The 22,215-nt window shown below is 39.4% G+C and overlaps 2 protein-coding genes across 29 annotated transcripts in view; both read right to left on the bottom strand.

Annotated features, from left to right (window-relative positions):
• Positions 1-408: 408 nt before the first annotated feature.
• On the bottom strand, positions 409-10,639 carry MACIR (macrophage immunometabolism regulator). Its single transcript, XM_015849436.3, has 2 exons — positions 10,536-10,639; positions 409-2,902 (listed from the first exon to the last, which is right to left on the bottom strand). Exon 2 carries the CDS (start codon positions 2,879-2,881, stop codon positions 2,258-2,260), a length of 624 nt encoding a protein of 207 aa, XP_015704922.2. The 5' UTR covers positions 2,882-2,902; positions 10,536-10,639; the 3' UTR covers positions 409-2,257.
• A 4,661-nt stretch (positions 10,640-15,300) lies between these two features.
• The window catches only part of PPIP5K2 (diphosphoinositol pentakisphosphate kinase 2), a 50,206-nt gene continuing 43,291 nt past the window's right edge, over positions 15,301-22,215 (bottom strand). For 27 of the 28 annotated variants that reach the window (XM_085528029.1, XM_085528025.1, XM_085528051.1 and 24 more), the window contains 3 exons: positions 19,952-20,083; positions 18,516-18,644; positions 15,301-17,100 (listed from right to left, as the gene is read on the bottom strand). In XM_085528029.1, the coding sequence (XP_085384155.1) occupies positions 17,000-17,100; positions 18,516-18,644; positions 19,952-20,083 (362 nt within the window). In that variant the 3' untranslated portion in view covers positions 15,301-16,999. Of the gene's footprint in view, positions 17,101-18,515; positions 18,645-19,951; positions 20,084-22,215 lie in introns of those variants that run through there. The other variant, XR_014939113.1, reaches the window with a different exon arrangement.

Raw genomic sequence — 22,215 nt, 5'->3', positions numbered from 1 at the left:
AGTTCTGATGGAGAACATAACAAATCAAAGCTTCAGGATCTTAAGTGGTAATACCATGCGACATCTGCTAATGATATTATTTTGTGCAAGCACTCTAGCAAGTACGACACAGAACAGATAAACCCCTAGCACATTTTTCATGTTTGAACTTGGCAAAAAAGACCAGCCTCCAGCCCCTCTATGAACGCAGCTATACACTTACAGCCCAGGTGCGTATTAAGAAACATACATGCAACTTTTATAATTGCAGGTCCAATTTTCTGAAATAACATAGTCCTAAGCATTAATGTCACATAAATCCAGGATTCCTGCTTTAGAGTTATGTCTTCAAATGATTTCTTGGCCAAAGCTGTACTTTTTCTCAATGTCCTCACTCTTCTTCATAGCAAAACACTCCACAACAAGAGATATTCAGTATCCTTTTTATTTTTTTTTTCCAGACAGAAATACAGTTTCATATGGTAGTTCAATAAATAGTGGTGTTTATTCCTTAAGCAATATCCCCATCTTCTTTGGCATCTGACCATATTGTTTTTCAAACTAAAGACTATATAGGAAGATTTTACTTTTCAGATCATTGTTCAATACATTAGATTTACAGAGGTGTAGTTAACTTCAACATACACATCAGTTAACAAACCTAGAAAAGAAAACCCAGGCCAGTAAAAGGCAGACAGCCAGGCTGCCTTCATTTACAGCTGAGGAGTAACTACTGGATTGATATGAACTCTCCATCTTCCACGGCATGTGAGCCAACCAGTGCTTCTTATTCTCTCTGAACAAACAAAAATTAAAGTAAAAAAAGAAAGAAAAAATTGCATTGTACCAGAAACAACTGATCAAATAAGTTATGTTTCAAAACAATGTTATCCTAACTTCTACAGTAGTAATCAACCAAAACCAAGTCACACACCGATTCAGTAAGAGATTGCACCTAAAAAAAAGTCTAATAACTATTTTTCATTTTCCAACATAAGTTACTAAAGCATTTTAAATACACCTAAGAATACAGCTGTCAAAATTGCTTTTGATGTCACATTTGGATAAAAATTTCTTGAGCAACCAAGTAAGCCAGTGTATTCAATCTACCCTCAATTAATCCAGGATCATCTCTTCAAGGCTAACATACGAATACTTCACTTGCACTCCATCAGAAAAAATATCCATCTTACAAATCCCTGTAGAAGAGTTCAGTTCTTCAAATCAACTAAATTCCCAAAGCAACAACAAAGTTATTTGACATCTCCTACTAATATATATGTTACTGACATAATGAATTAGAACACTGACATACTGATGCAGACATTCTAGTGTATTTCCTGTAATCTAAAGTGAATCCTTGCTTAGGTGCTGAAACAATGTTAAAAAAAAAAAAATCCTATTAAAAAAAACCCCTTCATTCCCCAAAAGATTTTTATAGTATTTGAATATGCATCCTGAAAAATTCTGTAGAACAGAGGAGGCAAAGCAGTTCACTCCATGCAGAGTCAAAAAAAATTTAGTGTGATTAAAGTACCAAATGAACTAAGTTTAAATCCATAAAAGGGCTCAGGGAAGAAGGAATCCAAAGACCTTTCAGTTCCAACCCCCGCATTTACCCCTGCATTTATGAGTGAATTTGCCCCTCATAAGCAGTGCAAGACCAATTTCTAGACTGTTTAAATATCAAACAACCAAGTTCAGCCAAGCTCACATTTCCTTCAATGATGTGGAAAAAAAAAAACAACCCAACAACAAAAACTCAACCAATTTCTCTACTGTAGAATACAGGAACAAAAACTAAAGACAAAAGACCCCCGAATTTGAGTACTTATCCAAGAGCAGTTTCTAACATCAAGCCAAAATTAGCAACAACCAAGCAGACATCACTGATTTTTCAGTGTTAAATTACTGTAGATGCTAGACCTAACTGTACAAAAAAAAAAAAATTAAAAAAAGAATCCCAAACCCCCCAAAAAAAGAAACCAACCCAAAAGCACTTTTAACATTTAGGAACTTTTGTTGTTAAAAGGTATCCAAAGAAATATCCCCTAGTTGCAGTCAAGTTTGCATTAGAAGCTGCTTTTTCAGGAAAGATTTATCCTTCCAAGTATTTCTAACACATTGCATTGTCTAGATTTCTTTCAAATAAAATTTCTGATAACATTTAGCTGATACAACCACCTACAATGTGGACAGTCATGTACACAGAACAATAGTGGATTTTTGCAGCAACAGATAAACAATCAGAAATTGGTTTTACATCTGAGAAGATAGCTCATGTGTTATTTCTTGCAAACATACGGTCCCCTCTAAGGGTAAGGTGTTGGAGCTGGTATTGTAGCACTTCTGTGTCAGCAGGTTCCTTAATGCTCATTTTGTCTAAATTGAGGTAGTCCAGAGATTTTGAGTGAGCCCTTTTACCTTTTAAAAGGCAAAGAGGCAGGGGACCGTGAAGTGCCTTGTAGGGTTCATACGGTAAAGCCTTAGTGCATTTATCCCCTGAGCTGGGCATTCGTCTCCTCCTCCTTCCATTTACTGCTGGAATCTCATATGGCTGATAATACCTACTTCTAGCTTTGTACAAACGGGAGGAACGTGCAAGTCCTGAATCAAGCTGTTTGGAGCGCAAGTTAGGCCCAGTTTCCCCTTTACTCTCTTCATTTCCTGTACATTTCTGGGCGAGTTTTAGCAGTTCCTCTCCAGTCGCGAAGCCAACCAGGTAGTTAGAATCCATGTGGAGGATCTGATATCCCGAAACCGTCCGTCGCATGGGTGAGCAGGGGGTACTGGAGCAACGTGGCTTCTCAGCTTCTGTTCGGCCTGCAGCACTCACCTCTGCGAGGGGCACCGGGAGTGTGGATATGGCACTTCTGGACTCTCCGTTGATGTCAACTTCCATTTTAGACACAATGCTATTCTCCTAAAATAAAACAAAGCTTGTTCAGAAACAGAGCCTTTACACAACAGGACAGGCTGAGAGAGGATTGCAGAAATAAGACTTTTTTTTTATCAGCCAGAAGTCAGCACCAATACTTCCCTGTTCAGCTGCCTTATGAGCTGTGGGGACTCCTAACAAAGCAATTACTGACATCTGCCTTCTAAAATTGTTTCCAGTAGTTTTTAAGAACAGGTATGGGAAATATATTCCTGATACTGTGTTCAAAACACTTGTGATTATTACTGTACAAAAAACAAGCATCTTCCCATTCCATTTCTCATTTTAGTCCATTTGACCCCTTACATTCCCTCTTCTCAGGTCAACCATTACAACATCCATAATAGTTTCTCCCACATTCAGCTTTTCACCATTAACAATAATGTCAGAAAACACAGTTTTAGAAAACTTCTGTCTAATAGCTACTACCTAGGGCATCACCACGGAGCAGGCAATGCAGCTGTGGGAACAGTTCATTTTACACTGAAAGAGCAATATCTTGACTGTTCAACAGCATCTTTGTGGGCTCTCAGGAAGTCTCCCCCTCCCAAAAACCATCACCTTATTCACAGTTAATCCAACACAATTACATTATTTAATCTAACCCATTTTTAACAGTAGAAATAGTATTCTAGAGATCACTAAAAAGCAAAAGACAAAGCATCTCACAAATAACCTACATTCTGATTTCTGTGCTACATTTTTTTTTCCTACTTGTTTTGGAAATAAAAATTTTGCCCTCTACCCTCCTCCACAGCTATTCCTAAAACACAGATTGGTGTATTTTTCATACACAACAACCTCCTTCTACAAGTCAGTGTCACCTCTAACATAAAAAGATAAAGTCGATATCACAACAAGTATATGCCAGTGGATGCCCAGGCACAGAGAAATCAATTCTTTTCAGTATCATTTACAATCCCCACACCACAGCTACGTCAGAAAACAGAAAGGTCAATTTTTCCTCCTCCTCGTCTGTGCTCCCCCACTATTAGCCCCACCTTCGCTCTTGATAGTAACTAGTGACTGCCACACCAAAGCTTCAGCATGCAAGCAGAAAAAAATTCCCCGCTTCAGTAGCAGTTCAAGAATATTTACGTAATGAGCCACTTTTATGTATTTATTTATTTTAAAAACAAATTTACCAGTTGGTAATAGCACGTTATAGCTGCTACTTGCAGCCAGTCTAATCATAGGTAAGAATGGAACAATGAACCTTGTGTAATCAGACACCCTACAAAAATTCCATTCAAGATGATTCCCAATCTTAACATATGGGAGAAAGAAGTGTGCAGATTTAGCTTGCAAAAAATCAAAATATCCATCCATAAGAAAAATCTAAGCCTGCCTTGTATCCATTCAAGAACTGGAAGGGAACAGACTAGGCAATGCTCCAACTTCTACCTCTTCACTTAATCTCAAATCAACATTGCTCCTCCTGTCCTGTTCTAAGAAATGTGCAAGCAAACAAATCACCATAGTTTTGCTAAAGAGGATTTTGTTTTGCCACTGACAAACTTCTACTATAGGGAGACTGTTGTGCCTCTGTAGCACAGCACCTGCCAGAAACACATTAACATGGTAAGATTTTCAGCCAGGGAGCTACATTCAGGAAAGCTCTAAGATTACTGCAAGCATAGCATAGACAAACCTTGCACTAAAACTTTTGCTTATCATATGCTTTAGCCAAGAAACAAACTCAGCTGTTCCTGCTCTTTTAATTTCTGATTTTTACCCTGCAGTTTAGAAACCATGTTTATAGCCTTATGGAAAGATTCAACGTGTTCTGTTTAGAAATATAAACAATGCTAGAAAAAGTGCAGCTTAATCTCAGATGTATAAATAGAATTATCACACAGCAGGTTTAAAAATGAATCATTCTGTAGACAGGTGTAAACAACAGCAATCAAATAAATCAATAATCTATGCTTTAAGTGAAGAAAAGGTGTCTCTGTGCAGTTACTGAGTTAAAAACAAACAAACAAAAAAAGCCTTGAGAACTGGAAATCTCTCTTCTAAGTACAGCTTTTAAAATTAATTTACTTCAACCTGAAATACAGGTGTGTGTCTGCTAACAGAAAGCAATCAACTTCAAAGAACAGCCTGAAGCAGGAAAGAAGAAAGAGTAACGACCTTTCAACTGTCCAAAAACAGTACAAAGGGAAAATGAGAGGAGTAAAAAGGCCTTAAAGTGAGCAAGCTCCAGCCTAGTAGTTAGTCTGAAGCTGCAGAACTTCCATGTCTGCACTGTGGTGCATGAAGCAGAAATCCGACAGACATTTGAACACAACAGTAGCATCAGAAGCCAAATTGCAGGATTTGGTGCCATAAACATCAGAAGCTTAAGGGAATAGCACGGCTCGTTGGTGCGAGGAATGACTGGCCAGCTCCGCAGGCAGAGGTCCAAAACTCAGCGTATATGTGTTCAGCTGTTCTCTCCCAAGATTTAATGTGACTGACTCAAGCTGCCATATGGCTTCAATATGCTTTGTTTCCTTATCTGGTAAAAAAAGATGGAGTAGCATTACTTAAGACTTCTATAAAAAAAAATAATCATCTGATAGCTTCACAGTATCTGTGAATATAGATAACAGTACCTACAAATACATTTAACACTTCCAGACTGAATTTTTAAGCTATCTCCACAGTTCTCTACATCAGGTGACTACTACTAGGTTTGCTGCTGAGTAATAGTGTAACCTTGTCAGTAATTATCAGCATCAACTATAGCACTGAAGAAAAACAACACTTTAGTTCAAAAAGATTAATTCTTCTCATCACAGGTCCCCCATCTTCTCGCTTCACAGGGCTTGCCAATTCAAGATAATTTATAATTAAAGATTTACTATAGAATCGATACAAGGAGAAGATAAACAAGATGGCATTTACTTTTCTTTGCTGCTGCTTCACTTTGCTGCTTTGAGAAGTGCAGGAAATCACTGAAGGTAACAGCAAACTAGAGGACTCACTCGATCAATACGCACTAAAAGTGGTTCCAAGATGCACTTCCCTTAAATGAGATTTTTTCAAGATTATAACAATTATCTTTAAATTACAGAGCAAGCTTTGCATATAAGGAAATCTGGCCAAATCCAGCTAAATACTGACAAGGCTGGCTAAACCACAAAGAAAGAAAATTATGTATAGAAATGAAAGGTTAACTAGTACAAATAATTTTATTGCCTCAATAAATGCATTAGTACTCTTGGGACAGAAATTTGAGGGCAAAAAACAACAAAATAAGAAGCCTCAGCTTTTTACACATACACCTGTCTGATTTCTGAACATTTACAAAAGTTATCAAATGCCACTCAAGGACTGATGTGTTGCAAATAAAAAAAAAAGAAAGGTATTATGCATTAACAGCACACTAACATACACACACTAAATTGTTTGTTGTCTTGGATTAGAGCCCTGAAATGACCTCTAGTCATGTGCTCTTGCTGCAACAAATTGTATTTTTTGCCTTTTTTTCCTCCTAATCATTACTATTTTTCTGCTAAATGTGTTACTTACATTTGTCTCCTCCTCAAAGAGAGGGGAAAGGAGTCTTAAAAATAAATCACCTTTAATTATTCACTATCTAAAGACAAACAAAGATGCAGCAGGGTTTCTCCTGACAGTCCTAAGCTTTATATACAACCTGTGTTGCTTCAAAACCACCAAAGAAAGATGCTCTCAGAAAACAAACTGATTCTCTGTAAATTGGCACATCCCCACTGTTGTTCTACTATCTATCTACTAGAAGGTGGAGCAATTTGAGAACATGCCCGGCAGCTGCAATTTATTTGCTGCCGTTTATTTAGATGAGCATTAGATTCCTGCCCATCTGAACACTGTTGCTTGGGTGTTCTTTTTCTTCAGATAAGATACCTGCTGGAGATACCATTTGTTAAAAATCACCTAGATCTCTCTCACTGAGAAAATACTCTTAAACTGTAGATGGAAGAAGGGAAAGTGGTAACAGATGCAGCATGTCCCAGTCGAGTACAAGCATCAAACACATCAGGCAGAGACACCAACTCAAGCAGTACCAGTTCTGATGTTTCCCACATCAGTTTCTGATGTGAAGGGGAAAAAACAAGGTCTACATCTTTACCCTAGCAGTCTGAAAAAAAATCTCAAATGCATATGCAATATGTATACCCTGAAATATCATCTTGTTCTACTGTCACTGGTGGACAAGCTGATGGAATTACATACTTGTAGAGCAAAGGTTTCTGGAAACAATTATTTCCAATCTGCGATTAAAACATTAAGTATTTAGTGAAAACATTGTGTCTTACAGACCAACATTGTGTTTATAGAGACAGGAAAACATAAAAGAAGCAGCAAAGAACAAGCTCAAGACAGGTACTGATGAACTGTAAACATTCCTAAACACTTTCTGTTTGCTAAGACAAAGGCTAAGGTAGTCCAAGCCAAAGAAAAATATTAATCTCTGGCATTTCAGAATGTAAAAAAAAAAATAAAAGCTCTGAGTAATAAGTTAAAATGACAACTACAGAATCATAGAATCACTGAACCCATAGAGATGGAGGGGACCTCTGAAGGCCATCTTGTCCAACTCCCCTGCAATGAGCAGGGACACAACAACTAGATTAGGCTGCCCAGGGCCTGATGCAGCCTCCCCTTGAAAATCTCCAGGGACGGGGCATCCACCATGACATCTCACCACCTCAGTGTAGAAGATTTTTTCCTTATGTCTAACCTAAAGCTATGGTTCCTGAGCTTGAAGCCATTTCTCCTTTTTTACCAACACAGATCTTGCTAGAGTCTGTCCCCTTCTATCCTGCAGCTCCTCTTCAGATGCTGAAAAGCTATCAGGTCACCTTGCAGCCTTCTCTTCTCTCAGTCTGTCCTTGTAAGAGAAGTGTTCCATTCCACAAATCATTTCTGTGGCAGAGATACTGTGACCAAGAGCAGGTGAAGGATTAAGACCTCCAGCAACCCCAAGTATGGGGAAACGACACAGCACTTGTACCACACAGTTCGCGCAGAACGACAAATTGCTAACTGGTTAAAAGAAAAAATAGAAAATGCACACACCAAATTTCCAGTTACATTCTTACTGCAAGAAGCAGTCAACTAATTTGTTAACCCTTGCTACTCATTTGGCTTTAAAAAGAAAGCAAACCTGATCTAGAAATGATTCATCAGAACAGAGAGGGACACAAGTGCTGAGGAACCACACGAGCTCTCCTCGCTGATGGGCCGGCCGCAGAGCAGGCCAGCACTACAGTGTGCTGTTAGACCCAGCAGAGACAGAAGGAATTTCAAAAGCCGGACCAGGCTGATGAATTTTGTATAAGGAGGCTTAGTAAGCAGGAAGAGTAAAAGAAAATGGTAGGAAAGGCGGCCATTTAGTATCTCTTTGCCAAAGAAGAAGAAAGAGAAGCATTTAAGAGGGTACCTTTTCTGGAATGTGTTCAGCTCTTTAAATAAGCAATACCCCTTTCTTTCAGGTTGGAGTGCCCCTCTTCATTCCACCATTAGCTGATGTTCCCAGCCAACACAAAGCAGCTGTTTGCTATTACTGCGTATCAAAAGGGTGAGTGGTACGACACAGAATGTTCCTGACACAAAACATTGAGTTCTTTGGTTAGTAACGGCCAAAAACTAAGATGCGTGCTTTACAATTGCATTTTATGTTTTCACATCTTTGCTTTCCATCTTAATAATGAAAATAAGTAATTTTCAAAAGTTGCCTTCTCACAAGCTTTAGGTTAGCTGACTTCAGGAAAAAAAAATAAAAACAAAAAAAACTACCACGTACTACAACTTGTCTAAAGACACAAGAATCCCTTTTTAATACAGAAGGGAAAAAGATGGGATAATTTGGAAGATATCACAGACTTCATTGATTAAGTACTGATCTTTACCTTTAAAGAAAGAAAGCATGAACAGCAATGAGGGCATCCTCTGAGGTGAAACAGGTGTTAAGCAGCGTGCTGTTTCCACACCTGAAAACACAGCTCTGGAGATAACATGTTGAAAACACCAGCCCAGATAAGAACAGCTCTGCATTCAGCTTTGATTAGGAACAGCGATACAAAGACACCAGCCAAAAACAAGATGCGCTCTCGAAGCTATTGGGGAAGATACTATATTTAACTCATGTGATTTGCTTTGCTGGATTTCTCACTTAACTGGAGCACTCCAGATGAGCAGCTCTCCCTCTCAAGGTGATGTAATCTGCACCAGATATTTAGGTTTTTGCTGAAAAGGTACGTCTCATTCGCTTACACCATCCATACTAGAAAAAGGCTAGTTCCTAAGCTTCCTAAGCAAAATAATGCAATGGCTTTAAAGTTTTCTCCTTCCTTCTCAAATGCTCCTTCCGATAGTTAATGTTGGCTAAACACATGTTCTTGCAAGTGTAATACAAATAGTGGTGAATATTATTAAACATCCAATGGCATACCCAAGCACAGTGCATTTCTTTTTACTACAAGTGCCAAGTGAAAACTCTGACCAGGAACTCTGGGTTTGTTTGACTTTACCCTTACACATGTACTTGCATATAATCGTATGATTACGCAATGCTGGTGGCCAGCCCTTCGTAGTAAGGCTGGTCAAATGGGGGAATTATTAATGGCTACGATGTAGGTACTGTTATGCAAGAACTTCACTTCAAGGGCCACACCGCCCCTGCCTCCCTTCCCTCCATTTCAAAGTCCGTGGGATAAACTCCCTCCTCCATCTTCATTATTCTAATAAGAGCTCTTCTTCGAGGAAGGGGAAAAAAGAAAATAAAAGTGCACTACATAGGAGAACGCGTTTCAAAACGCACAAACAGCAGCAGGGCAGCGGGAAGAGACTTTGAGGACGGGGATGGGAGGGAAGGCTGGAAGGGGATGGCACACCACAGCCTGTGCCCCGGGGCGGCCCTCGGGGTTCGATGGGGTTCACCGCTCCCACCGAGCCGCTGCACCACCCGCTCCCAAGGGCAGCACCCATGCACGGAGGGCACGCAGGGCTCGGTGAACAGACACAGAGGCGAGCAAGGACACGCTCGCAGAAAGCATCCCCTTGCATATCGCTGGCTGCTTTCTGTGCAATTGCTATACACACACACAATCCCTTTTACACAGGCTAAACCCCCTATATAAAAGAGCACCGTAATAACTGCACTAGAAAAGTGTACTCCTACAGTCCTGCAGAGCGCTCGGGACCGCGCGGGGCATCTGCCGGTGGCGAGGTACCACCTGCCGAAGGCTCACACAGCAGCGCGGGGACCGCCGGCAGCCACAAGGGGCAGCGGGAAGGACTACGGTCGGTCACGCACAGGCACAGCGCGGGACCGGGCTGCAGAGCTCACGGCGAACACGGGCACAGAGCCCGCTGCCCTCCCGCTCCCGCACGCGGCCGATCCCCGCGGGCACGGCCCGGCTCCCGCTCCACGCCACGAGAGACAGCCCTCGCCTTCCGCACGGAGCCGAAAGCCGCGGGGCCGAGCCCGCATCCCACGCGAGGGCTAAGGGAAGCCCTCCCGGCGGCACACAGCCCAGCACGACCGGGCCCAGGCCACCTCAAACGGACCCCCGCCGCCCCTCCGTGTCTCCCGCCGGGACTCCGCCGCGGGAGGCGCAGCCGCCGAGCCCATCCCGCCTCCTACCTGCGCTCCAGGGCGGCGGGCTCGGCGCAGGGCGGCGGCGGGGAACGCGGCGGATGGCGGAGGGAGCGGCCGGGCGCTTCCCTTGCTCGTCCCGGATCGGCCCCGCCCCGCTCGGCTCCTCAGGGGCGGGGCGTGCTGTCGGTTGGCCGGCCGCCATCTAGCGGCCGCAGCCCGTCCCGCCTCGCCGCCTGCCGCGCTGCTCCTTAGGGCACGGGGCCTCTGGGGGTGAGATCTTGTTTAGGTTAGGTCCTGGAACAGGCTGCCCAGGGAGGTTGTGGATGCCCCGTCCTTGGAGGTGTTCAAGACCAGGTTGGACGGGGCCCTGGGCAACCTGATCTAGTAAATGTGTATGTTTGGTGGCCCTGCCAGGCAGGGGGGTTGGAACTACATGATCCTTGAGGTCCCTTCCAACCCGGGTCATTCTGTGATTCTGTGATCTTTAGGGAATGTTTTTGTCCTGTTCTCCAACCTGAACCTCCCCTGGCACGACGTGAGGCCGTTCCCTCTCATCACTAGTTTCACGGGAGAAGAGCTCGACCCCCACACTCCCCACGGCCTCCTCTCAGGGAGTTGTAGAGAGCAATGAGGCCTCCCCTGAGCCTTCTCTTCTGCAGACTAATAAAGCCATAGAATCAGGCATTGGTCATGCAGGTTCTCTCAAGGAGCTTTGTTTACTACAGGTAGTGACCATGGGAGTGTTCAAGAAACGTTTGGATGTTGTGTTGATGAATATGATTTAGCTGGGAAGTATTGGTAATGGTTGGACTAGATGATCTTCTAGGTCTTTTCCAACCTTGATAATTCTGTGATTCTGTATCTTTTCACTGTGTACAGAGCCATAAAAAGGAGTCAAGAAATCACCTCCTAGCAACTTCCAGGGGTCTGGAGCATTGCTCATCTCAGCCTACAAACCACTGCTGTATTTCCACATCCATAAAATCTAGATGCTGAGTAGATACTTCTGTCAGTGGTACTGCCAACAACCAGTTTCATCATTTCCCTGCTTTGTTTGGTACGTACAGGACCAGGCTAAAATGTAGTTACTGCGCCTAACATCATAGTTATTGCCTAACTTGAATTCTTCAAGTAAGAAAAAGCAAAGGGAGCGGAAAACATTAACTTCATCATGATTATTTCTTTGTTGTTGGGAGCTGGTACTGGGATTGCACTGGGCTGGAGCCTGGCCAGCTTTTGTTCTTTAAACCTCTCCAAAGACATGCTCTTCAGTACACAGTGACACAGTCTGTTACCCTTTTTGGCAGTGCACAGAGATCCTCTGCTGAAAGGCCATGCTCCTGTCTTCTGATCCCTGTGGTCAAGCTGCAACCATCTCTGTTGCTGTGGCCTTGCATGGCCGTGCATGGCTGAGGAAGGAGCAAACACAAGACATGTACCTGCCTTGCTAAGCAGGATGCACTGAGATGCATCTGATGTTTGCTTCTTGGAAGTTTTAGCTGGAACTACTCAACACAGGCAGAAAGAACAACACTTTCATAAGGAATTTCATTTATAGTCCTTCTAATCCTTTTCCATACAGCAAAGCAAGCTCAGATTTTCCCAAGACTGACAACTGTTTTTCACTGTATTTTTGCAGTGCTCTCAAAATCACTCAAGGTTTTATATGCTGAAAAAAGGCACTCTGATGTTCTTGGTATTCATTTTCTCTACTTAGAAACTACTTAAAACTTTTAAAGACAGACCATTTGCTGTACCTCGGTACTCTGACTAAATCATTAAATACATAAATCCTCTAATGGCTTTGCTCACCAGTGGGTTCCTGCACTGATGACAGTGAATTAGACCAACAGAATAAGTTGGTTAAAAAAAAATAAAAAATGACATTGTTAAAAGTGAAACACGCAGAGGAAACACTCATTATTATCTGAAACTTCTTCCATATTTATTATCCTTAGAGGAATTTTATCAAAATGCTTTTTTCTCTCTGTTTTTGTGTTGTTTTGGGCTCGCACGCTGGAAACTGTTACGGTGATCTGAGCTCTGATGAAGGCACTGCACCACAAGAATGGAAAGACAGTCAATTAAAAGAATATATATATGTTTTAAATAAAAAAAAAACAACAAAACTTTGCGTACTTGTTTTTGTGCACATGAATTCCAGTGCTTAATAGAGCAAGCAGTTTCTATTATACGTTCACTTTCTTTCTCCTTACTGGGGATTGTTGCCATTGTTATGAAACTCTGGATTTTGGTGGTAACCCATAAGGACATCCAAGTTAAAATACAAAACATTTTTATTCTGGGGAAAGAAGGAAGAGAGAAAAACAGTCCTGAGAGGGTATGGTTGAAATAGTGGGGTTAAGCTTATGAAGAAGAAAAAAAAAAACACCAAACATTAAAATTTTGAATATTTTTATAATAGAAGTTAAAAATATATCTTCTGTAATTCTGTGATGAGTAATTGTAATATAACGTAGCAAAATTTGCCTTACAAAACCTAAACTCCATCTTTTTTTGACAGATCTTGAAAGGATATTTGGCTAAGTTAAATGTAGCTACAGGAACAATTTATTTAGAACTTAAAGTGTCTTATGGACATAACTGATTAATCCCACCCTTTTTTCCTATATACCAAGTTAAAAAAGAATTTCAGAGAGCATGAAAAGTATTCTTTAATTTGCTTTCTGAGGCCAATTTCCTTTTTTTTTTGCACAATTAAGCTGACTTCAATAGGAATCTTGGCTACTTATTCATGGCTAAGTTTATTTCTTCATGTCCAGATGGAGGAGGTAAGCACTGGAAAGTACCTGAAATAGGATGTGGTTTTGGAGCTTTATATGTTTTGCAGATGTTCAGTCACTACTCACTCTGATTCAGAGTATCCCCATGACAGCATTAAGGTCATATATCCCACCATGTCTCTATGATTACAGTGAGATCATGGCCTTACAACTGCACACAGTTCACTAACTCTTAATTAATTTCCCATGCTGCTCACACTGGTATACAGGCACTTTAGAGAAGAAAAGCCTGATGCCAAAGATTGCCCTGCCTCTTCTAGGCAGCTGGATCCCAAACTTTTCTAACAGGTTACGATCTTCACTGAAAGTCCTGCTGTCATAAAACCAAAACCCTTGCATGGGCACTGTCCACATAGCCAGGAACTGATATGCATTATGCATCTATTTATGGCTTCCCTCTTTTTTCCAGGTGGAAAATTGAGGAGAAGATAACTTGGACGCAACTATCCTTCACTTGTGCTCCCAGGGTTTTATGATCATCTTTGATTCCGCCCATGTCCTGGCTTCCAGCACTGTTCGTGCTGTTCAAGAGCGGTAGGGGATAGTAGTCCAAGCGTCAAACAAGCTGCAGCACACATACATAACACACTGACCTCTCTGAGGTCATTTGCAAGGCTCTCATATTCCGTAATTCTTCAGCTTGTTCATTGAAGGAAGAATGACTCATCAGAGACAGACCTGCACATCATTTGAGCACTGAGCTAGACTTTATGCAGGCTACTTTGTAGGGAACGTCAGTGCTGGAATACCAACTCTTTGCTACCCTGAATGGAACTCTATTCCATTAGACCACAGCACAGTTCGATTTAAAAATGATGAGTCACAGAGCTAATGGAGATATTACAGCATATGGTCCAGAGTAATAAACCCCAGAGTGTTCTGGGGTGTATTTCTTTATTTAAAATTTATTTTGATGTAATTTAATTAAGTTTTATTTTTAAATTAGACACCTCTTTTCCGCAGAAATACAAACTGGATTGTTTTGTCATTACGTTAGTTTTTATTTTGGAGCAGACAACTCATCTGAATTTTGTGGGGATAAGTGTGGGAGGTGACTAATTTGTATTTGAAAATAGTGAAACCTGTCAAGTGATTTCAGAAGTGAAACGTGTCAACAAGCCAAATGAAAGCCATTATTTGAATAATAAAAGAAAGATAAATACCCAGCAAATCAGCCTTTGCTTCTTACACCAGCTCTCAGTTTTTCCAGAACAGGATTTTCAGAAGGGTCTTACCTTTGAACTCCGTTGGTTTTGATGCTACTGATCAGATCACCTGATCTGTACGTTTTGTTTGCCTTTCTGCTTACTCCTAAGGCCTGTTAATGTGGATTCCTACAAAACTGAACTATGAAAGCACATTTGATTTCTCTGTTTAACAAAGAACTTGAAGTTGTGTCTTTATTATAACAAACAAATGACATTTAAAAAAAAAAAAGATTTAAGAAATTGCACAAGTTTCAGCAAATATTTTGGGTTTTGCTTTCCTGGAGGAAACACCAAATGCCTACTTAAACTACATTATCTGTGGGGTAGCATTTCAGGAGTTATCAAATTTAAGCACCGACTTTCAGTGAATATAATCCTTGAGACCTCTGTCATATCTACATTCAAAGGAATACGTAATGGGAGAAAGTTGAATTACATAATGAAATAGGTTCTGAAGGGGAGAATGCATGCACAGTGAGTCTGTGTGGTACAATCCTTATTCTGCCAGAGCAGCATGCATAAACAGAAAAGCACCCACAGTGATTGTGCACTTAATGTTATCCCTGGAACATCAGGATGCACAGTAGAAAGTGCGACCACTTGACTTTGTGCCTTTGTGAGGAGTGCTCTCAGCATCAAATAGTAAATGCATTATGTCTTCAACCACCAGGAGTAAATCTGGCTCCTCTGTACATTAGTGGCATATCTGCATTGTTGTTTTTTTTTTTCCCCATTAAGATCGATTAAGATCGAGTCACGACACTTTACGACGCTTCAAAGATAGAAAGCGGACACAAGTTGCCAATGGCCTTGCTTTTATTTAGGAGCACATTAAAAAAAGTTATGCCACAGCTTTGGTTGACTGGAATGGTACGCATACTTTTAACAGTATTTCTTTGAATGGTAAACAATGTGTACATTCAGTTGTGTGCAAGACAAACACTGTCAATAACAGTTACACTACAAAAATGAAATGTTTTAATTACATAGCTGTGAAACCCTTCATATTTTTGGTATTTAACCAGCAGTTTTTATAATCATTGAGCTGAAGCTATTTCACACGTGGTAAAGACACAGACCCTGTGGCAAGGTGAATAAAGTTACAATCGCACTGGCTCTGGAGATGAGAAAGAGCCCTACTGAAAAAATATTAATCAGAAGCTATGCAACTTAAACATGAAACTTTAACTCGTAGCTTATTAAGTCCGTAATAATTATCTGCCACACAAATGGAAAAGTGGACACTATTTTCATACATTTGGAATAAGTGTAATCATCAACGGTTCGTCATGCCACAGAAAATGACACAACTGCTGAGACTGGATGAGTATATAATCCAGGAACTCGAGGTTCCACTGACACGGTAATGCTTCTCACAGATCTTACAAAATCATTAATGTCCTTTAATGAGAGCTACTGTCTATCCCCTAGATTGGAAGGACAAGTTTATGGAAATCCCCATGCCATGCTCAAGCCTGAGTATTTTGCAACATCAGCAACTGAGTCCTGGCAGTTCACACTCTCTTTACTCTGAAGGGATGGAAATAAAGTATAGACAGAATATTTACAATTTTTAGGATAAACTTACTAGCAGACTAGCTGTAACCTTTTCTCTTTTTATAAACCCTGCTTTGTAACGTCATATTTCTGTAGAAACATATGGCAAAGCAAATAAAGCTGTCCTCTTAGTAAACAAAAGACTTTTTTTTTTTTGTTTTTTTGATAAAAAACATATAAAAGACAGTTTTATCTGCCGGATGATATACAGGTACCCGTATACAAGCATGTATACTAAACAACAGAAGAGAAGGTACTTTGAATGTCATACATCTGCCGTAAACACAGGATAAAAATAAGGAGACTCAAAAGTAGAAGTACATGGACTCACTCCATCATGCCTAATTATTGCAGCATATATGATATAAAATTGTTCAGATGCAGAAATCACCTGCTTATTTAAAAATAAATGGCAAAAGAGAACTCTTTGGAAATGTAGTTAAGAAAAAAAAAAAGAAAAAAAAAAAAGAAAAAGAAAAAAAAAAGGAAAAAAGCTTTTAGCCAAGACGTGTGTTACATTTCAGCCCACAAAAGAAATTCGCAGGCGAATTATAAACTCCTGAAAATAGAAGTTCATACTGACAACAGACAACGTTTCATTACAGTGACATCAGCAGAGCCTCTGTAACACATCCCACTTTTGTACAAGTTTACAGTCAATATCTGAAGACACTGAAAAGGTTCTTGTGCAGCTTTTTCTCTAGAGGTGTGCAGTTCAAACTGATAAACAGATGCACTTCCTGAAATTTTTAGAAAGTGAGAAAAGACATTTGACAAACCTATGTACAATGCACATTAATTAACCTTGTTTTAACAGAAGGTTCTTAAATGCACTATGAATTGCAGACATGAATGGCTTTTGCATGATCTATTATTTATTTGAACGCTGACTAAAAAGTTGTTTAAGAAGTTCTTTCCAGTTTTTCGTTCCTGATCAAATTCACTTATTCTCAGAAAGAGTGTCACTACTACGTTCTGCATCTAGCGAGGCTTCAACAGACAGCTTAACATCAGGTACACAGAGAGAAGTTTCACTGGAAGCTGTACAGATAAAGAAAATAAATTATTAGATTTTATCCTTAAGAATAACCACGCTAAAACATCAGAAGCAAGAAACCTGCGAGGAAAGTGTTGTTTCATAAGAGACAGCATACTGCCTTGACGCCGAGATACAAAAAGAACCAAAGGAACTGCTGTTGATCTCAGCACCTCACATTTCCAATAAAACATTCTCGCATCATGTACCACCACAGGAAGGTGAACTTCCTCACAAAGGCCTAGAAAGTATTAGGTGATGCTGTCTGAAAAGGCGTAAATGCGTCTTTCAAAAAATCTTTTATGTACTACCTCCCACTCGTTTAAATAAACTGCTTTTATATTGTAACTTTCAATTTTGAAGACCTGTTACCATAAATTAAATGGACTAACCTTAAGCAAAAAATATATAAGAACATATTTTCAGTATAAAATCTATATCGCAAAACGTACTTGTAAAGTACACGGAATGACTTTGACTCTAAAACCATTTTTCAGATAAAGGGCCTTTAGACCCCAGCTATTATACAAAGCCTGGAATACTGCAAAAAAACCTGCATCCACAGATTGCATAACTCAGGGAAAAATCCATCACGGTAATGCTTTCAGCTTAGGTCAAAAAGGGGTAAAAATGTATTTTTTTTCTTATTTTTGCAAGTATGGATGCAGCTTCTGGTCTGTATTGCCAATGAGCAGCTGGACTCAAAAAACAAAACAAAACAAAGAAAAATCCCAACATCTAAAAAAAGGAAGCTTTTTACCCTGTTCACGTGTGTGATTTTTCTTGCTAAGGGAAGAATATTCTGTGTGCAGGAAGATGATGTTATTTTAAAAAGCATTAAAAACATTATTTTCCTTTGATCTCCTTTAAAAGTATATAAAATTTCTGCATCGACAAGCTTTGTGTGGAAGCTTTTCTTTAAGTGATCAAAATTCATGCATGCAGCAGCAGCATCTGAATTATCCAGGATGTTTTTCTTCCTTCTTCAGATTTGTCAAGAGGAGATTTTTGATGAGAAACAGTCAACTTCTTTTTCTGGATCATTGCTACACTACATGGTAGAAATTCTAGCATTTAAGTAATTTACCTCTGCTTGTCTCACCTGGGGATAGCCAGATATTGTTGTCATACTTCAAAATGAACAACTATCAATTCTGACACTACAGAAATCCTTTCTAACATCTCAGAGAAAAAAGAGAAAATAACGACTAGTTCAGTTTTATCACTAAAACTATTTGTGCAACAGGACTGAGTTCAAATTGACCCACAGAGTGATCCAACTACACAGCCAAAGAATGTTAAGGAATAGCTGCACTCAGAAACAATGCAATATGCAAGAAAAGCCAACAACCAAACGAAAATACTGCTGAAAATAATTAAATGAAATTTCACAATTCTACCCCTGACAGAAATTACTTACATGAGGTTGGTTTCTCTATTGCTGGCTTTTCAGGCAAAGTTTCAAGTGGTGTGGGTTGAATTTTTGCAGGGGTGTATGTATTCAATGGAATTTTTCTTCCCGACAACGGACTCATGTAAGTTGGAGAAGCTGAAGAGCAAAATAGAAAACATTAACAGTAAAAACTCTCAGCTTCACAAAATGCTAATAATTGTAGCTACAAAACTGTTCTCTGTCTGATATTACCTGCTATCTGTCATGTTCTATAAAAGCCACTGTTATACAACAAGCAACTCAGCTACACATTTTTGACTCCTGCATTGACAGTAAAAAATTTTTAGAAATTTACTTTGGAAAGTGATATAACTTTGTGCCGTCACTAACCCAAGTTTCAGGAATAACTACCTTGACAGAAAACTGGCAACGGCATTAATGCTGCTTCCCCACAGGTTACAAAGATTGCACTAGAATGTATATTTAATACAAAATGTGAATGAAATGTGCGTACAATGCATTACTCTCCAGACAACTGCATGCACTGTGAGAAAGCAGAGGGGGAACAAAGCACCTATGCCCTCAACTCTGTCAGGTCAGGTTTCCATCTGGTGATAACCAGACCACCACAGGAATACTTTAAAAATACTGTCATGCCTGGTGTACTGGGAAGTCTTGAACTGCTACTGAAGAAGTAACGCTGGTCTTCCCAACCAGCGTTGGCATTTTAAATCGCTGAGAACTTTGACATGCTTATGACTTACTGAGATCTTTTCCAGTAAAATCAGTTTTCTTAATTTATTTCTCTTCTCACCTGACATACAAATTATAACTGCCCTAGCAAGTGCTGAACGGGACCCAGCTGAAACTGCTTTTGAAGAAACAGCAGTAGTCTTGCGATGAGAAACCACCTTCCCAGACACAATCACACACATACAAAACTCAGTTTTCATTTACCTTCACAACCACTGAAACATTAAACACACTGCACAAACTACTAAAAATAAAACCATGGAGTAATGGCAAAGCATTCTACAGGTTAAACACTAAGTAATACTGAAATAAATAGAGAAATAGCTTAAAGAAACGAAAGGCAACTCATCTCCTGAGGTTGCTCTAGTACAACAGTACTACAAAGCCAGAAATACTGCGTGCTCACTAGAAAGGATTCCTTATCATTCAACTATCAATGTGGACAGCTCAGACAAGATCTTAATGTGAAGAAATAAATTAATTATGATTTTGCAAACTCCCTAGCCTACTATACCAGGCAACAGAAGCCGTACGTTGTTGGATAACGACAGAGTCTATACAGTGAGATACACTGTAATTTTTTCACAGTGTCATCAATGTTATTTCTTTTCCCCTTTTTAAGCAGTATTCTTATTTTGCTTATTGGCTGTAGCATACTAGACATCATCTAACAATTTAAAGTGAGCACAATTACAAATTAAAACCAGTACATGTCTCCTGTAGGTTTTCCTTTGATGGAGCAGCAACAGAGGCAAGAAATTCATCCACCTGCTTCAGAGACAGGGAATTGTGAAGAGTTTCCAAAGGGCAAATAGAAGGCACCATGGAATATAGTTCAAAACCTGTAAGAAAATATAATAAAAAAAAAAAGAGATTTCCAGACTTAGGACAGGATTTAAGCTATTGCATCAGCAAGAATTAATCCACAACAAAGAGCACATGCAGACATAGCACTGCTGAAATCATATGAAATATTACAGGAGTTGGAACGAGACGTTCCAGTTTCCAGGATACACAAAACTTGAGGTACCCTACAGCATATCATGGGATATAAATCCCATGTGTGGCCTACAAACTTTACAGTTGTACCCTACTACCAAATCAGTTAATGAAAGATAATTTTCCTCTATGACAAACATAGTTTAAAAAAAAAGAACAAAAAAAAAAAAAAAAAAAAGTCAGGTACGGCAGTATTCCTCCTATTCATTCTCATTCTTCGCGGAACAACACATAGGTGACTTATTTGTGTAAGTGCAGTAAGACAGCTGTGTTGCAAACAGTTAGCCAGGATAAGAACTAAAAACGCTACCACTTTCAGGAAGAAATAGATTTCACGAATTCAAATCCTATCACCTTCATTATTCTCTGAAAACGAACTGTAGGCTTGTGTATCAAAGGAAAATCACTATTTGCACTTGCCTACCTTTTGTAAATGAGTTTTAACTTTGTTTTACACCTACCTTCAGGCATTTTAAAACCTTACTTAAAATACTAGAAGTTTCATACATTAGACCAGGTACATATTTCTAAACCAAAATCTAAAAATGCTTTAGACTTTGCTTTCCTGTATTAGTATAAGGCAAACATGCATATTCCTAATACTAAGGCAAGGACAAGTATTTAAACATATCTTGGAAAAAAACAAAAACAAAAACAAAACGAAGCACCCTACAATCCTGTAAACTGGTGCACATTTGGTGACTCAATGAGCAGCTCTTCATCCAATTGCATTTCAAAAGCAGAAAATACACCCATTAGTATTTTCAACATACAGCTGTAACGTTACAACTTTGAAATTAAAAACTGTGAATTTACAGTTGCTACATTTTAAAAAGGTATATTAAAATGAAGAAACAATAGTGAATGAAGTAATGTTTAGAGTTTCAGTTCAAGGTACATTTATTAGCGATAGCATTATGACTATGAACTCTTCCCTCCCCCCAGACAAATAAGCATCAATATTCCTCTGTTATCCAGTGTTTCTCATTCACTCATTCAGTGCTTTGCACAAAGAAGAAAAATTTCATGCTGAAAATGCCTATTTTTATATTTGGATCCACCTTGGCCATTAAGCTGGAGGGACAGTCACTCCAAATATACAGTCAACCAAAGTGCACTTGTGTCGGCTTCATATATACTACAAATAAAATTATGCATTTCATGGAAACTTTGTTCTCATATACAAAAGGAACACCGCCACATATTTTGTTTCTATTTTCATGTAAACACAATGACTTAAGTTTCAGTGTAAGCAGTAGAATATGATTGGCATACATGTTAATATCTTAAGTAACTATGCATGCATGCGAAGCGCAAACCCTTTCTTTGCTTACAGTAAAGGTTAAGACTTCTCTCTTTACACTGACAGAAAAATCACAGTCACTCAATCATTTGAATGAGTTTGTTTTTTTATCATTTTCCAATGAAAGTAGTGGGACAATGTCAGGTTACTTTTTTAAAAACTATTGCTGTGACAGTGCTGTTTTACAGAAAACCATAAATGAATTTCAAGTGCACTCACAGTCTTCACAAAGAGGGGGAAAAAAACAAACAAACAAAAAATTCAACATTTTTCTTTCAGGAATTTGCCCCTTCACAGCTTTTTATTCAGTTCTGACAATTTTTATTTTATTTTATTTTTTTTTTTGTTGCTAGCCATATACCAGCATGTTGCTGCAGTATCTTCACAGCTGATACAACTTAAAAGATACCTTGTAAATCAGTCCGCAGTGTTTTATTTGAATACTCTATAAAGTATGAAACTTTTTTTTTTTTTTTAAATATAATTTTAGGACAAATAAATTCGGATTTTAAAGATGAAAAAGCCTGACAGTATCCCTTCAGAAAAGCAATATCCTGTAAACTAACAACTTTTTGAGTTTTGTCTACTTTGACTGATAAAACATCATCCCCATTGAAATGCAAGACAATGAAAGGGTTACGCGGCATCTCAAAAAGCCACCCTGCTGCCTTA

This window comes from Coturnix japonica, chromosome Z (genome assembly GCF_054131305.1).
Source record: "Coturnix japonica strain WE chromosome Z, WE-NBRP24, whole genome shotgun sequence".
In the NCBI taxonomy this organism is placed as follows: domain Eukaryota; kingdom Metazoa; phylum Chordata; class Aves; order Galliformes; family Phasianidae; genus Coturnix; species Coturnix japonica.
Note: the sequence above shows the minus strand (reverse complement) of the source record. Positions and strands in the feature narration are given on the sequence as shown.

What these genes read in the sequence shown, in the direction of transcription:
- MACIR (XM_015849436.3), bottom strand. Translation starts at nt 2,881, where the DNA reads ATGGAAGTTGACATCAACGGAGAGTCCAGAAGTGCCATATCCACACTC.